The 18,640-nt window shown below is 39.7% G+C and overlaps 1 protein-coding gene across 3 annotated transcripts in view; it reads left to right on the forward strand.

Moving 5' to 3' along the window:
• The window catches only part of NKAIN3 (sodium/potassium transporting ATPase interacting 3), a 605,922-nt gene extending 593,905 nt beyond the window's left edge, over positions 1-12,017 (forward strand). Inside the window, exons 6-7 of one of the 3 annotated variants that reach the window (XM_058528768.1) lie at positions 2,778-2,847; positions 11,938-12,001. In XM_058528768.1, coding sequence (XP_058384751.1) covers positions 2,778-2,847; positions 11,938-11,947 — 80 coding nt within the window. In that variant the 3' untranslated portion in view covers positions 11,948-12,001. Of the gene's footprint in view, positions 1-2,777; positions 2,848-10,210; positions 10,306-11,937 lie in introns of those variants that run through there. The other 2 variants (XM_058528770.1, XM_058528769.1) reach the window with 2 other exon arrangements.
• The last annotated feature ends 6,623 nt before the right edge of the window (positions 12,018-18,640 follow it).

The raw sequence follows: 18,640 nt of genomic DNA on the forward strand, positions 1-18,640 counted from the left end.
CTTCATGCTGATAGAATACATTTTCTCTCTTTGCTTTTCTTCATCAATCAGAGTTAGGAACATTTCAGCCTGTAAAGAACTACTGTGTAAATCAATCTAAGTTTCCTACAATGGTTGAGAGCATTTTTATAAATGAGTCTTCTACATTTCAGTTGCATTGCATTCAAGATCAGTTGAAAAATTTAAATCAGATCATTCAACAAATGAGGCACTCCTAAAAATCATCTTTGGGAGCTTTTAGTAAATGGCAATAATTGAAAGCTTACGAAAAGGAGAATGTTGAAATTTATGCTCACAAAAGTAAGAGACCTGGACAAATTCAATAATGAGAGCTCAAATGTTATACAAGATTTAATTTTCAATATTATAATTTCCTTTTGAAATATCTCAACTTGAGAAAACACTCTTTTGATGGAGCTTCTGTTTTTTATTGGATAAATTTATATTCTGCACCAGATTTGATTTGAGAAGATCTAAAAATTTTGCACCATTTATATTTGGTGAAAAAAATCATAAATATATGCAATTTATGTTTTATGTCCTATAAAATTTTTGACAAAGAAAGATTCACTGAATGGAGGTAAAATATCAGTGCCTGGAAAAATATTTGGGCTAAACTACATTACGCACATCCTCTCTTCAGCAAACTTGTTTGGCGTTTACCAGCACCTATATGGAGAATATTTCCATAGTTAAAAATATTATGATTTATAGAGTCAATTAAGGTATCAACAATTTGAAATTTACTAAGCATAAAAAGAAATTTTGAATAAGATAGTAAATAAATTTATGAAAATAATAAAACTATATTGAAAATATATGTATGATGTATATTCTTCCAAAAAAAAATACCAGTGATATGGTACTTTTGAGACAGAGATGGCTAAGGAGCAGATTCACAGCAGTACGTGAATTCATACCAAAAACAATGATTCTGTTAATGTTACACTTTAATGGTCAAATAATCCATATAAAGAAGTTTTCTTTTTATTTTGCTTTAATGAATATAGATATATGCTACCTTTATTTTTATAAATAATTTTATTTTGAATATAATTTTTCAGTTAAATCATTTTATTCACAAATGTATATATTTATAATTTTGTTTGTTTTTATCACCCCCTTTAACTCCCAAAAGTGCCCTGTAAATGATATGGTCATTCAACTTTTTTTTTTTTTTTTTTTTGTGAGGAAGCTCAGCCCTGAGCTAACATCCATGCCATTCCTCCTCTTTTTTTTTTGCTGAGGAAGCCTGGCCCTGGGCCAACATCCATACCTACCCTCCTCCACTCCATATGGGACGCACCACAGCACGGCCTGACAAGCGGTGCCTTGGTGCGCGCCTGGGATCCGAACCCCGGCCGCCAGCGGCGGAGCGTGCGCTCTTAACCACTGTGCCATGGGGCCGGACCCTCAACTTTTAATCAATGTGATCTTCCTTCTAAATTCCTCCCTTGTTGGTCAGTAGCCTGAGAGCAGATATTTGATGAAATGTCTAATCTGATAAAAACTTAGTCCAATCTGACTAAATGGTCCCTTTAAGCTCTGCTTGTTCTCTCTGGGAAAACCTTTTCAGTGTCTCAGATTGACTTCCCTCTCCCTGCTTCTCTCCTTAGGGTAGTGTCCAGGTAACTTATGTGACTTAGTAGGAAAAGGATGGGCTTCAGGCTCTGGTCTCCAGGGGGATTACTTGCAGATGGTCCCTTGCCACCTGGTTACTGTGTACCCCACAGGACTCCAAAGCTCCTGTCTACGCAGTGATCTGGTGAAGCTTTGATTGACCCAGCCTGACCGCAGCTTCTCCAATGGAGGTAAAAGGCTGGAGCAGGTCAGAGATTGACAAGAGTGGCTTGAGCTAGAATAGGCCAAGACTTCAATAGAACTTCTAGGCTAATTCATCTCTCTCTAAATCACAGCTCACTCAAATGCCTGTCTTGAGCTGAGGATATGATATAATATTCTCATGGTGTATACTTAAACACACACACACACACACACACACACACACATGCTGAGAGTTCAGTGTCTCTATATGCCCATACACCTGTTAATGTTAGAGTGCTATAATATAACCAAAGCTTGGTATAAAGCAATTAATATTTTTAATGGACTATGACCAAAAAAAAGGAACAGGAAAAATGAATTAAGATTAGCAGTGAACATTAGGATTGGAAAAGAACCATTGAGGCTTTGATCAAAACAAAAAGAAATTAGAAAAAACATTACCAAAAATAGTGAGTCTATACAGACTGTGAGACAAGAATCATACTGCCAAAGAAGAGATAAAACCTTCTTTGCAAAAGGCGGATGCTTATTTGTCAGGGATGGCTTAAGGACAGAAGACATGGGCATAGATTACGTGACTTCTCAAAGGTCTTTCTAATGGTGCAATAAATATTCTTAAGGAAAAAAAATGGATTCTGACAACAAGAAGAGAAGGTATATCTTTTGATATATAGGGGGAAAGGGCATATCTATATGCCTAAGGACAAACATACTATTTAAAATCTAATGTTATAACTTCGTTTTTCACTAAAGCCAATAACGACTATAATTTTTCAGTCTCTGAGATCCCAAGTTCTTTGTGTGTTTCTTAAAATTTCCCCATTTTTTGATCATTTATAATATTTTTAGCAGCCCTTTATACTAAATACACATTTTTCCATTTTGTAGTAGACAGATATTTTTGTTAATTGTTTTTATGCATTTCTTTTTAAGCACCTAGGATTATGTGTGTTTTTAATTTTCACATTTATTCACATTGAATATATTTTCAGTTGATTTCATAGGTGGACTTGATGCACACTCCTACCACCAGGATCATGTTGAACTAAAGCCTGTTAATCTGTAAGTAAAGGTGTGATGAGATGGAAAATATTAATCCTTCTAACTTGGCCAAAACTAACCAAACCTGAAATAATTTGGACCTACTACTACTAATCATTGGTTTAATTTTCCACTCATATTTAAAACACACCTTTCACATGTAACCCAACATCATCATTATTATTCATTCCAAAAAGGATTTGAAATAGGTCACATGTTATGTTTCTAAAACGATATTTTTATTTTATTTTTCTTATTAGTAGTTGATTGCCAAATCGGAAAAAAAACAAAAAGATGATTTAGTCTAAGAAAACAGATGAAATATGTGTCTTGGAGGCCATATAGCAGAGGGAAAAGAAGAGAAGAACTAGGTTAGAATCCAAGCTCTACCTGTGTGGTCTCAGGGGCTTTCCTCGACATCTCTGAGACTTGGTTCCCTCACCCATAATATGGTTTCATAGGTAGAAGAGGGAGGATGGATTAAATGGGATAAGGTTTGTATATGCCTTATATGTGTATGTAGAGTTGCCTATGATTGTGCCCAGTACTCAAATATTTGACTAACCGTCCCTAGAGGACATGGAAAGAAATCAACAACTACAACAAAAAACACCTCAAACTGGACAGATTTCAGTTGAGTATATGGAAGGAATCATGGGCACCTGATTGATAAAATGCTAGAAAACAAAAAGAGATACAGTCACTCCATTCGTAGAAAACTAAGTAGCAAATAAACAACTGTATAAAATAATAACTATCGTGTGCTAACCACTTTGCATATATTCTCTCATTTACTCCTCATGAAAATACTATAATGTACCAGTTAGTAGTCCACTTTATAAATAAGGGAACTGAGGTTCATAGAGGTCAGGCAACTTGCCCACAGTCCTCCCATAGTAAGTGGTGGAGCTGGGATCTTTCCAGGATGATAAACTCCACCATGATATTGTGGACTTGCTCAGATGGACTTCCTATTTGTTCAGCCCAATGCTCCGTAAATTCCATGGTGACAGAGGAAGTTATGTAAAGTAGTCACTGGTATAAGAAACACGTGTGAAAGGCTTCATCCGCTGACTTTGCCACAGCAGTTCCTGCCCGAATCGGCAACACCCACCTGGCACTGACTCTACCACCTCCCCAGGTTGAATTAATTTTACTCTGGCAGAATGACCTAAAGGAAACATAGCTCCCAGGCTACACAAATCAGCACTGTGCCTGTCACATGATAGATGTTTAAATGTATGCTGGTTTCTTAAAGCAAATCCAGTTTGGAAAAACATTTACCCTGTATAACACCCCGGGACCAAGCAGTCACCACCTCATTACTCATGCTACTGGATGCTCGTAAATGATGCAGTCCAAAAGCTGATATTTGTGGATATGGGAAACTTGGCAGGAATTGTGACAATAATAAAGATGATCAGTGCATTGGAAGTAGGAAAGAATTCAAACAGTGCCTAGCGGTGACTTGGAGAGTCATATACTTTATGTGATAGGAGGGTGATGAATGATTTCTTTCATCACCACTGTGAAAAAATAACTCAGCAGAGAAATTGCAATATGAAAAATGTTCATTAGATGTAAAAAAGATCTATTAGAGAAGGTTATTAAAAACTTCTATTGATTAATGTTGATAATGGAGTCTCCTTTCTTGAATGATGCACGTGTATCCGTGTACCTCAAAAGGGTGTTCTGTGGTGTGGCCCAGAGGCAAGTGACTTCCATCTCTGCTCCCTAAAGTCCCTTCCATCTCTATGAATCAGGAACATGAAACATCCTTGAAGATTACCTAAAAGGCTTTGATCAACTCCACTGCCTCCTCAAAGGGTTTTCTCAGCTACCATGTTCACTGCTGAACTCGCACGCCTTTTTAGCTGAATGTAGCATAAACTATAGGCTGCAGAAAGCAATAGAACAAGTTTCTGCTTTGACAGATTATGCATATTAATATGTCAGATGAATATGGAACACCTTTCAACCCTGAAGGGAGCAGGAATCTGAAAGATCAAACTAAACCTGCATTAAAATCATTGTGCATGAAACAATTTAAGAGGTCAGTATGCGTGCTCCCCACAGGTATGCAAATATTGTAGCAGTGTTTATCCAGTCGGCAGCAGTCAGCCTGCTTGATTTCTTTTAATAAGGCCTTTATATTGGAATCTGCGGTACCCAGCTCAGCGATGCCCTATCGCCACCCAGCAACAGATTGGAGAAAAAGCCAATCTTCTGTACTAAATTGTTAGAGAGGGGAGTGAATGCTGGCTTTTAACTTTCATTAAGTCTCTAACCTCCATGGAGTACAAAGCCAGGTTTTATGAGGAAGCCTCTTTATTAGGGGATCAGGAGAATATTTAGCATATTCCCAGGCATATGTATTAAGTCTGGATGAGTAGTTACAGACAGTCCATTCACAGGTAATGCTGCAGACTGTACAGGAAGCCTTCATTCTCGTGTTTGATTGCATCATTGCTCGTGGTACTCAATGTACTCATGAGTACATCAAGGTACTCAGAGTACCTTTCTAGGGCCCACAGTCAAATTGTGTGTGAATGTGTGTATTGAGGGTGATGCAATAGGGGTGAGGCTGGTCACATATGGATTTGGTCTTTCACGCTTTGTCTCTCTTTAAAGTAATGATGTCAAGCTCCCAAGGCCCACAGATTCAATAAATTGGTTTAGTTCCAATAAATTGGTTTAGTTTCCAAGGTTATTGATTGCTTACAATGTGTGTACTAGGGCCTGTGCTGGGTGCTGGAGATATAAAGATGAGTAATATCTGAACTTCGATCTCCAGGGGCTAATGATCTAGGAGAGGAGACTCACATAGAAATAAGTAGACACAAAACAAAGTTCCCAAGGTAATTTTTTGCAGTAGGGGGAACATTTACTTCTCCCTTGGGGAGAGAAGACTCCACTGGGAAATCATGTGAGCTGACTTTGGAAAAACAATGAGAAGTTTATCAAAAGCAGAAGACAACCAGTGTTCCCTGCATGGAAGCTAATTTGCTTGTCTATTCTGCAGAGGAAAAAGTTGAAATTTGTGACTATCCAATCTGGAATTTGCCATAGTTCTCACATAAAGTGAGCAAACCTATGAGGAAGCAGATGTTTAAGGAGAGCAGGAATTTTGACAGCTCCTGGTGGGGATGCTCCAAAATCCTCAGCAGCCATTGCTCCACCACCTAAAAGACGTTGCTTTTTATGCCTAAAGCTATAGAGATGCTGGCAGTGGTTGTCAGCTGGATCTGGTTTGGGGATAGGTGACACACAGGTCAGGGGTAGCCTGGGCTGGGGTCCATCATCTTGCCACAGCCGCCAATGAGAAAGGTATAACTCTCAACATAAGTACAACCTAGGCCTCCACCAGGATCTCCTCCATCGCTACTGCTACACGCTGATACCACCTTTCACGAGGCGAAGGGCAAGTGTTGCTCTTGTCTTTAGAGCACAAAGTCATGTGGTCACTGGTGGCTTTGAAGAGGACACCTACACAGTGGCTTATCTTGGAGGCAGCAGTAATATCAAGGGGAGATGTCTAACTAAAGCAGGTTTACCTCTCAGGAAGAAAAGTAGCTTGGCATGCAGCTATGAAAGAGATGTGGAATATCAGGGAACATAGTAGGCAGCAGCTAAATTACTTTCAAGTTTGTCAAAATCGTCAAAATGGTTAGCGACTGGGTAGTGAGAAAATTAAGCTCCATGTAGCAGTAATTCTTCACATAAAAATAATTAGACCAAGGCAGTTTATCAAAGAAAGACAGCAGTGGAATTTCAGAACTGAGTTCCACAATAGAGGTAGAGAGATCTTGACAATGTTAAAAATTTCCGTGAGGAAGACGCCCCATGACTGCAGTTAAGAAAGGCTTAATGAAAAAGGCTTCTCCCATCACTTTTAGCCAATCTTTTTCTAAGAATTCTCCATGAGAACTTGACTTTTCTCTGGCATCTTGACCTCTCTGATTGCCTTAGCTGGAGGCTAATTTTTCTTCACAAAAATTGTTACATGCTATATGGCCACTGCTGATTGAGTGTCTGCTATTGCAACGAAGTACTAGAAGACGGACGAGGCTAACCCTCATCTCAGGCTGGTACTACAGTCAGCTCCCATCATGCCTTCACTGCCTGTCCTCCCCTCTAACTGTCCAGACTCAGAGGAAATCTACCTCTGCTGGTCGGGCTGCTGGATAGAGCCAGAGATGGTCGTGTCCATCTGCTCCTCCCTGAGAACTGCTGCTTTGTATCAGTATCCCTGGAAATTGGTGCCAGGCCGTTTTGCATTTACAGCATCTAGATTAAAAACCAACTAGGAGGACAGATCAGGTGTGTGCGTACATGTGTAGGAGGGGGACAGGTGAGAATGACGTGCTTTCAAACCCTGACTTAAAAACCAATAACCACCAGTGATGTATTATTAAATTGCAGCTGGAGGAACCTGGTGCCTGCAACCTCCATTCACCCCATGGCTCCCATCATTTTACTATGTCTTTAGGTGCTTGGTCAAGTACTGGAGCTCTCTGTCTTCATCTTGTTTTCATTTGTCCTTGATTGGCTTTCACACTTTCATATTTATCTGTCTGTGCTGTCTGTCACCTGTGGCATGCAGAGTAAGGTGTCTGGGATCTGTTCATAGCGATGGCCGGCTCTCTTTTCCCATTTCTAAGCGTGGAGTTCCGTTGCCTCAGAGCTTCCGTCAGTCCCTGGAAATCGTGGGCACTCACGAAGGCATTAACTCTCCTGGGCTGTCTCAAGAGTGCAGAGCGCCACAGCTATAATGCACTCAGCACCCTCTTAGTTGTCCCAAAGGAGAGACAGCCTTCCCTGCGTGCCTGCCTTACTTAGCACAAAGGTGGTAGCACCTAGGGCTCAGTGCTCTTCCTAGCTTTCTAGCTTTGGAGCACTTTCCTTTTGTCACTGGCATTAATAACTTCTTGATCCATCATAGGAAATGATTGTACCATTTTAGAGACTATCCAAGAAGACACCCTAATGTGTAGCCATTTGACCAAGTACCAATGAAATGGCTGTATTTATATGGCTCAGGCAGTTCAGACTTGTCACTATACTAGTCAGTCCATGCACCTCTGTCCTTGCTAGGAAAGAATGATGCCACCGACAAGGCAGCCAGCCACACACAAGAGGGTCTGTTGTGACTGATGGTCAGTCATCTGCTGTATGCCTCACTGGGGACACGGAGACCTTCTCATTTGACACGTGACCTCACGCACTGCCCCCAGAACCTTGTGGATCCTGGTTGTCATGCTGCCTTGTGAGGCACACAAAGCCTTTTCCAAAATGAGAAAGCCCATATCTGAATGGTGCTCTCCAGGAAAGCTGTCAATTCCTGCCTTTCCCAGAACTCTCAGGATTCTTCTCAGTACTTGTCAGTGACGTCAATGGCAAGAAAATAGATGTATGTAGTGATGTGGGAATATGGAGCAAAATTAACTCCCCCAAAAATTAATCAACGTAAATAAAAATAACTTCATTTTTCCCTGTTTCCAAGAGAAAGTATCTTCTGATTTTAAAATAAAGGCAATTAACATAAACCAAATTTTATGTTAAATACGTATCTTTTCATTTTTTAGTCACTTAAAAAAATTATAATCCCCATGTTATGACAGGTTCTGGGAAAAAACAAGACATAAAAAAAACATACAAAACACAGAGAAAAGCACACACACACACACACTTTTTAAGTCTCCCAGAAGTGATACAGAGAGACTTAAAAAGCAACAGAGAAAGAGATACTAACAAGCCTAGCAGGAGACATATTGAAATAGCATCACTATCTTATTATTTGATTTCATTCTGCCTTGAGCGTAGGTACCCTCAGGTAACTGCGAGAATATCTACAAATATCTCCAAAAAAAAAAAAAAATGATCTTAAGGATCTCAAAACTTAAACTCTTCTACCCAGACTCATGGATCCATCATAACATCATCAACAGAGTGACAACTGAACATTATGTGTCTCTAGCTGTGATGCAATAAGAAGACACAGCACCACCTATGACATATCTTGCCACAAAGTCAAGCCTGACCTTGAGCTGCAAGTGTAGAAAACACAAGAATAACAGAGTAAGTTTAACCTCACTGCAAGGAAGCAATCAGCCAAATCTAGAATGTGGGCAATAGTGTAGGGCAAAGAAAAATAAGGTGGGGGAGTGGGTGGGTGGAGGGGACTATTACTAATTAAAGAGATTTAAGAGACATACAGGTCAAATACAATTTGTAGACCTTGCTTGGATTCTGATTTCAACAAGCCAACTGTAATGAGATGTTTTTAGATAATTGGGGAAAGATGAATATGGACTGGATAGTAAATGATATTAAGAAATTACTGCCTATTTTGATAGGTATGCTAATGAATAGGTAAAAAAAGAAAAATTCTTATCAGTTGAGCAAGGTTTCTCAACCTCAGCACTGTTAACTCTGGACCAGAAACTTCTTTGTAGTAGGGGCTGTCCTGTGCATTTTGGGATATTTAGCGGCATCCTTGGCCTCTACCCACTAGAGGCCCATAGAACATACCCCACCCCCCAGTAAATTGTGACAACCAATTGGTAAATGTCCCCTAGTTAAGAATCACTGAGTTAGAGAATCATAGAGATGTGTTGATGAATGACATGACACAGTGTCTAGGATTTGCTTTTAAATACTCTAGCCAAAAAAAGTTGTGGTGGGTAGATGAAACTTTAACATAATTTTTATTTTAGTTGAAGCTGGATGGTGAGTACACGGGGATTCATAATACCCTTCTCTCTACTTCTGTATATGTTTGATTTTTTGTGTGTGTGTGAGGAAGATCAGCCCTGTGCTAACATCTGCCAATCCTCCTCTTTCTGGTGAGGAAGACTGGCCCTGGGCTAACATCCGTGCCCATCTTCCTCCACTTTATATGAGATGCCGCCACAGCAGGGCTTGACAAGCAGTGCGTTGGTGCGCGCCCGGGACCCGAACTGGCGAGCCCCGGGCCGCCACAGCAGAGCACGCGCACTTAACCGCTTGCGCCACCCGGCCGGCCCCTAATGTTTGATGTTTTAAAATCAATCTTTTAATAAAACCTAAGGCGAGGATGCCAATAGGCTTTCCTTTGAATGCTTCCTCTCAAAGTTGCTTCACTGTCTTCTTGGAAAACTCCATGCAGACGTATTTCCCAATGCCTGGAGTAACCCTCCAGAATTCCTACTGGCATCCTGTGAACAGGCTCAGCCTCGTTCACTGCTTTGCCAATCCAGCCCCAAAGCAGAAAATAGTAGCTATAAGCAGAGCTGACGTTAAGGATAAATGTAGTGGATACGTAAAATTTCCCCCAAACCCTGACCAATACCGTCACTAACAAAGAAAGAAAATACCTTCTCCTACTGCTTTATCCCCGTTCTAGAAGAGATTCACCTGTTGGATGGATGCATGAACCTCAGGACCCTGAATCTCCCTTCTAACTAAAAGGTTGTATCAAACTATGAAAATTCCACCATTATAATCTCATCCCTTTATCTTTCAGTTTAATTCTCTGTTAAACAAAGTGAGGTAAAAAGGATAGACATTTGGGCTATCTTCCAGAATGTGGAGAAATAGAAGAGTGGAGAAAATGTGACCAGAAGATAGAGAGAGAGCTGAAGGACTCCAATCCCCGAGGTGTGCAGGAGGGAACAGAATTTACAGAAGCAGCGTGGGTACCAAAAAGTGAAACTGGAAAGCTGGAAATTTTTCCAACTATTTCAAATTATAACTAAAAAGTCCATTCCAAGCCATAGACTCATTGAACTGAGTTAATGGAAGAGAACTGCTAGATGGAGATATAAAATAAGTGTAAAACACAGTCTCTGTGAATGAAACAATCAGAGCACAGTTTATTGTGAAGCTGAGTGCCATTAGCTCCACATGGGGTTCAGCTGATAGCATAGAAGTTGCTATTAGTGGGATGGGAAAGCAATACCGTTAAGGTAGAAGTAGAAGTCTTCACAGAGAAAAAGAGATTTCAACTAAACCTCAAAGATGAGTAAGATTTGGATCAGCTAAGACTTTTCACATGAGAGAAACAGTGAGAGCAAAAGTGTTCAACAAATATTTATTAAGTGCCAACTATGTGGCAGACACTGTGTTGAGGTTGATGTTATACGAAGGAAGATGCATAAGCCAGAACCCTCACCTTCCAAAAGCTTACCGCCTAGTATAGGATCAGGAACATGCACCGAGTCTTTGTCAAATGTGTGGAGACAAGAGTGACCGGAGATGCGAGTGTGTATTCCAGAGAAACAGAACCAATAGGATGTGTGTGTGTATGTATTTGTATATAGAGAGAGAGATTTTAAAAAATTGGCTCCTGTGATTATGGGGGATGGCAAGTCCGAAATCTGCAGGGAAAGCTGGCAGAATGAAGACTCAGGGAAGAGCTGGTGTTGCAAATTTGAGTCCGAAGGCAGCCTGGAGGCAGAATTCCTTCTTCCTCTCAGGGGACCGCAGCCTTTGCTCTTCAGGCCTTCAACTGACTGAATATGACCCATCCACGTAATGGAGAGAATCTGCTTTACTCAAGGTCTATTGATTTAAATTTTAATCTCATCTAAAAAAATACCCTCACAGCAACATTTATACTGATGATTGACCAAATATCTGGCAACTATGGTCTAGCCAAGGTGACACATGAAATTAACCATCACAGGATGGGGTTCATTTAAGGGACATTATTTGATGGTTAGGTGGTATGAAAGCCAGATCAGGATGATTGTTGAGCAGTCAAGCAACAGAATGAAGTAGGAAGAATAGGCTAGGGATGTATCTAGCAGTTTGCAGACACAATACTACCCTGTCATCTTTACCCCAAGGCAGCCAGAGGCAAAACCTCTACGTCATTCCTCAATTGCTATACGGTTGGCACTTCTCTCCCAGGAAGACAGTCCTATACTCTGATGTTTATACCTGATTGGCATGCCCTAATCTGAGATGCAGGAAGCCCAAATTGTTAGCTTTCTTGTTGCTACAGTCATATAGACAGTCTGAGGCACACCCAAAAGCTATTTTGCATTTTGAAAAGCCCTGGGTGATGAGAAAGTAAATTGAGTTTTCAATTTTGAAGTTCTTTAAAGTAATTCATGCTTTTTGTTTTAGGTCGAAATAAGTAATGACATTGACTCTGAAATGCAGCTGCTGAACTTGACTTGGGAAGCAAAGCACCACTGGCAGTGCCTCTCTGCATCGACACGTCTCACGTTCTCCAGGAGGACGGACTGCGCCTCCCTGCTTTTTCGGTCACAGCCTGTGTATCATTAGCATTGTTCTCTAGATGAGGTGTGGGTGCTTGGGTGGGTATTTTTTTAGTCATTTTCTTCTTATATGAATACTTGTAAATTGTAAAAAAAAAAATTGGTTTTTAATTTTTTAACAATATTTAACATGAGGCATGCAAAATGAAAAAAATTCTGTGAAAACCTACAGTCAATTCTAAGAGAAATATTGGTGTGTGTTATTGAGCTTTTAAGTCAGAATTGCTGACTGCTACAATTATCTTAGGCCTGATGGAGTTTGCAATAGCAAACATTACCTGGGGTTACAAGACACGAAGTTAGATGCTTTGACAGCTGATGAATGGGTTCAAATAGTGGCTCCAGCTCTCACGCTGAGTCTGGGTCATTTTTTCAACACCACAAGGCAGAACATGGAGTCCTCCTCTGTTCTCGACTCACCAAAACCCAGAATAATATTGTAGCAATCTAAATTTTCAGAATCATGCGTTATATCTTGTTCTTCCTGTGTTCTGAAAAACATATATCATGGGTGTATGGAAGAGTGAAATAATTGGTAGAACACCTTCCGCCTTTGGAGGGAATATGGGTATTTCTGAAGTTCATATTTTCTACTCTTTATCCCAGTCCTGATATTGGTGTCAGACCTAAACACATAGCTTGTGGGTTTGTGGGATAGAAATCACACTTATGAATCTGCGATCAGGGGTGCTGCTCTTAGGATAGTCAAAAGGAGCATTAACATGGTGTGGAATTCTCTATAAATACTTCTAAAGAGGACATTTACATTTGTTCTACATCAACTTTTCTTTCTCTTAGCCCATCCCAATAACCAAGAAAATAATATGGAAAGCATAATTTTCCATGGAAAAAAAGACTGTCTTGAAAACGCATCACAGTTTTTTCCATTCATGTCTTTCAATTACTATATCCCATATCAAAATAAATTTTGCTCACATTGTATAATGACCAAGATGAGGCCTCCTATAGGCCACAAAACTGTGTACTTGTGCACTATTTAATCCAGAAGTTGTTAACTTGGCCCATATATCTCTAAGAAGTCAGTCTATAAACCATCTAAAATTGTGCAAATTTTTGTTTGTATGTAGAGGCTCTTTTTTTCTTCTTCTTTTCTGGAGTCCATGTATTTTATGAGAGTCTGTTAAGAATCAGAACTTATGCAACAAAGTCTGCCTGGTTCCTCCCAGTTCATGATGACCACTGTGTGCTTTCTGGAGGCCTGTTTTACTCACTAGCCTCTGGATTGCACCCCTTCAGTCAGCTGACACCCACTGCATCTCATCATTTTTTATTCTACTGAATAAATCCAAACTCAAACTGAAGAGGAACTAGCACAGACCCTGGAGATGGTCAAATCCAAGTCGCTGCTGTGCAGTCGAGGGAGCCCGGGGGATATTTGGTGGACGTGTCCAGATCCTGCATGTGTACAGCAGGGCAAGAGCCATGGTCAAGGGAAAGAGATTTTGGAGGGAAAAAGGTAGATTTGGGTCCCAGGTCCACCACTGTGGCCCTGGACAGTGCTGGACGCCTCAGCCTTGGAGTTTTCCTCATCTGTAAAGTGGAACCATAATCCCTACCTCCCAAGGGTGAGATGAGGATTAGAGGAAAACGTAAAACGTACTCTGTAAGCTGTGAAGCACCCCTCAATTGAAAGAGGCAGCCATTATTGTAATGTCGGAACAATATGTTGGGTCCTATCTGGAGCTCTTGCCACACACCCAAGTGCTGCGAAAATCCATGGAAACACCAAACTCTTGAAGTTTTCTAAAAAGTGGCTTGAAAAAATTGCCCATGTTTATTGCCCATGTTTAAGTGATTCGAAATAATGCAGACTAAAAATTGCATTTCTTAATTAAAAAATAACTTTTATATTCAAATTTCATGATGAATACATTTTATTATTATGGAGAAAGCTAATCAAACATTAAAAATGTAGAAAATCAGTTTCAGAAGGATAAAATTAATATTTAAATATTTTAAACTGTCATTTCATTACCCTCCTCTCGCAAAAACAAAAAATAGTTAACATTTCACGAAATAGTACCATACAGCATTTTGTTGCTGTTTTATCTTCGTGTGAATTTGTACATACCTCTAAGATGCCCTACAGAGTCCTAGATCTTGTCTAAATGAAGATTCCAGATTTGAGGAGGAAATCCTTACATTAGTGATTTTTCTGTAGATATTTAATATAGGCAACTATTTTATATGGTATGTATGTTTTAGTTTTTAATCATCTTGCATTTAAATAATTAAGTTATAACTGTTTCAATCCCCAGTCACAGCAACCCGTAATGATAATTCTAAAGTTCCAGAAAATTTACGAGTCATCAGACACAAGTTACGTAGATCTTCCACCTCCTCTCCTTCACCTTTCTCCCTTTCTCTCCTCTTCCTGGCTACCATTTGGAGGTTCTGCTTACTTAGGACAAAGGGATGAAAAGAACTGTAGACTCATGCAGTAACACTCAGCAGTTACCCTCTTGATCTGGGTAATTCCGACACCGTAATGTCAGGGTTGCTGCTCCTCAGGAGGGAGCATTTCCAGTTCTCGCAGCTTTTGCCTCCGGCTTTAGAGAATCCAGTCTGCACTGTGCATCATGCGGTAGGTATTCAACAAAAGACGTGTTCGCTCTATCTACATGCTTTCCAAATCTTGGCTTCTCCATGTGCAAGTGTGTCCAGTCAGAGTCAGGGAAATCAGACGTGTCTCAGCCTGTACCCTGTTGCCAGAATCTCCCCACCCTAAGAGATGGTGCAGCTCCACGTTCGATGTTCTCCTCAGAAGAGGTCGTGGTAAAGCCGAAGATAGGACATCCACCACCCATCAGCCCCTCATGCTGACTGGAATGTAGAAGGGGAAAGTTAAAACCAACATTTTGTCCCTCTTTGAACCTTGGCATTGTGTCTTGTAAACCCTAGCCAGTGCTGCCCCAGGCCGTGCCTTCTGTCTTGTGCCGATGACTTATCCTTTCATACGTGTCTTCTGCTGACACTGTGCGGAGCCCCAGTCAGCTGGGATGCTGTCCAGTTTACCTTCCATCTATTTCAGCTTCCGGTCATGTTCCCAATGCAGCAAAAGTCGAGCAGGGGAGTGACAAGGAGGGCTAGAGAATTCTCAGGGGACAGAATACCTGTTGGGGTGTGGAACAGTCTACATCGGAGAAATCCCAGACAGCATTTAGGAAAAGCTCTAAGCTAGTATGTCCCAGGTATCTTAGCCTTTCACCTGCCATGTAATGTGATGGCATGTGTCCCTGACACAAAAACGTGTGTCCATACCACTCCAGATCTGAGGGGCTGTTGACTCACTTGTTTTGAAGATAACTTGACATCTTATCCGAGCAAAATATTGACTTCTTTCTTTTTTCCTTCAGAAAAATAAGTTCTGCTATTTCCTGTAGACCTAAATAAAGAAGGCAGCCAGCTTCAAAAGGCTGGATCTGACAAAATATAGCAAGGCTGCCATCTGTCGCACTTAATGAATGGGACACTCGTGATTGAGAGGAGTTTGTCATTAGAACCAGCTAAAATATACATTGCAAAGCTGAGGAAAACCATCATGACTCTGCTAAATTGAGAAACAAATAAAAACCAAAATCACTCTTTTCAATCTTTGCAAATTAGAAAGGAATCTTAACAAGAATAAATGGGTCTTCATTTTAGACCTAATTTAAAAATTTATAGTATCCCAAAATGTGGACTCATTATGGAGCGAATATTCTGGCTAATTATTTCTTGAAGCAAACACTCGCTTATCATTTCTGGAGTTACTCTAGTATACAATTAGGAGAACTTTTACAGTTGATTAAAATTCAGATGTTCTAACTTGACATTTTAGACCAAGGTAGAATCTACTTTCAAGGGGTAACTGAATTAAGTCAGGAAAAATACAAATATTTGATCTTTTTAAACTTAGAAACCTAGAATGTCTGTTTTTCTTGTTTCCTTCCCATTTAAGAGTGATCTGCAACATTTGCTGGATAGAAGGTCTGTGGAAGTGTCTATGAACCCTTTTCAAATATTCCTGATAAATAAGCCCACAACTTAAGGATATTATGTTCAAAAGTAGAACTGATAAAGGAAATTACTGCTCATGTAAATGCACAGTGTGCAATGCAAAAATGGAGCAGGGGCATTTTTATTAATAAATAATTCTCCAAAAAGCAGAATTCTCAAATAATTCATCTGGAAAAAGTTTAATTTCTTTATTAAGGGCGAAGGAAAAATGTCATCTCTACAAGGTGGTTAAAGCTTCTTAAATACTGATATTTGTAGAAAAATTTGGTGTCAGGTAAAAGATGAATCATCTTCCTTGGATTTACAAGCACATAAAGGGCAAGAATCATGTTAAACACTAAACATTAAAAAAAAAGTGAAATATTCAAAGAATCCAAAATATGCTTTGGCTTGAATTTGAGAGCTAAATTAAGTAAAAAGAAGAAAAAGAAACAAGGCAGGATGGAAAGAACAGAGGGAAGGAGGGAGGGAGAAAAGAAAGGGACGAGGTAGGGAAGAAGGAAGGAAGAATCCAACATTGAAAGTCTGCCTAATTAGGATTTGGACAATGTCAATCCTTAACTCATAGTTGTTCTTGTTTCTTTGAGTGACACTGAATCATTTTCCACTTAAAGTATGCTTTTCCTTTCCTCTCCAGAGTTAAGTTTTTTAAAACAGTTTGAAGAAACCAATGATCTCTCTTAATTATTCTCTTAAAACTTGCTTTGGTGGACAACCTTGTCAGTCTATATTAGTTAGGATTAGGTTTACCTACAAGTGACAAAAAAAGAAAAATGACAGTGGCTTAAATTTAAAGATAGAGGTCTATATCTCTTCATATTTCAAAATTCTGGGGATAGTCAGCAAAGAGCTGGGCTTGGGTTCCCTAAAGACGGGGACCCGGGTTCCTTCTCTCTTGTTGCTTCATTATGTGTCCTGCCATTCTCAAGATCATAACGTGACTCAAGATGGCTGCCAAAGTTCCAGCCATTGCTTTTCTATTCCAGCTAAAAAGGAGAAAAAAGGGACAGAGAAGGGTGCTTATTTCATTTAAGGATTTGTCTCAGAAGTTGCATGCACTACCTGCTGACATCCCATTAGCCAAAACTTGGTCCACCCCAAATTTAGCTGCAAGGAAAGCTGGGAATTATAGTCTTTATTTTGGTGACCTTGTGCCCATCTAAAAATTAGGGGCTTCATTTCTTAGTATGATGGGGAAATGTATATTGAAGAATACTTAGCAGTCTCTGCCACACAATTCCAACTAGTTGGCATAATATTTTGGAATAATGTTTTCATTTACTTTAATTACAATACATTATAGAAAAAAATACATTTACTCTTCAATACTGTAAGGAATTAATTATCAACTCTGTGAAATGAGAATTTCTACCTCATCTTTCTTCCTTTCTTCTTAGAAAGAAAAAAATAAATCTATGATGCAGGATCCCTCTGTATTTCCCATAATGCTGCAGAGTATATTTTAGCTTTTCTTCTTTGGAAATTGAATTTAAAATTCAAGAGCCAATCTAATGGATTGCTTGGTTCTCACTGTTCTGCTACAAAAATAAATTCATCCTTTTATGGTCAGAAATCTTTATTTTATTTTGGCAGCACCATTTCTTCTGAATTGATTAGTAGTGTCATTATTTTCTTTTTATTCAATTCAACAAATATGTAATGGACATTGGTGCTTAGGAAGGTGGGGCAGGACATGTAAGTGAAAAGTATATGATCGTTTCCCTTCATCTGTTTCTCTTCAAGAACATAATATCAGCTAGAGTGGAATGAGTATTTTAAACTACTTGATAGTCTGTTTCTCTAAGAAAAAATACAATCGAGAGAAATCATAAAATTTTTTATGTAATTAGATTTTACGGTATATTCCTCCTAGGCTGGGAGTGTGTGTGCATGTGTATGGGAGAGAGACAGAGACAGAGACAGAGACAGAGACAGAGAAATCTCCCAGGTACCTCTTATTAAGCAATATCCCATAAAGTGATTTCAATCACTGAGAAGTGCTGGTCATTTTCTCCTAACACCCTGTGCCTGCAAATCTGGCAGCTCTCACTGATGGCTGAGATAAGATTGGTTGACTTATTCATGTTGAACACACACAGCTACACAAAAACTTCAACACTTGAGTACATCCTTTTCCAGACAATCACATTGTTAAAATGTGCCATATGACCCATTTCCCTAAACAATAAATAGTATAAGATCATATAGAAAGTGAAAGTTAAAAGAGATAAGATGCCTAATACAATGTGTTATTTCTCTATGAGATCAAGTTGTAGAGTTGAAAGGACCTCAGCAATTCATTTACTCAGTTTACAGATGAGGAGACTGAGGTTGCAGGCCACAGTGGCTTATTCCATGTCCCATGGGGTCTACTCTGCAAGCTTCCAGTCCAGCCTTCTTTCCTCTACGTCTAGCGGCCATCAGCTGTCACAAGTCCCGACTGAACCAGGCCTTGGCTGTTGAGCACAGTCCGATGCTTTTTTAACCTGGGCTCCAGGCCCTGGTCCTCAAGGCTCAGGACAGCTGAG

This window comes from Diceros bicornis, chromosome 33 (assembly GCF_020826845.1).
Source record: "Diceros bicornis minor isolate mBicDic1 chromosome 33, mDicBic1.mat.cur, whole genome shotgun sequence".
NCBI lineage: Eukaryota > Metazoa > Chordata > Mammalia > Perissodactyla > Rhinocerotidae > Diceros > Diceros bicornis.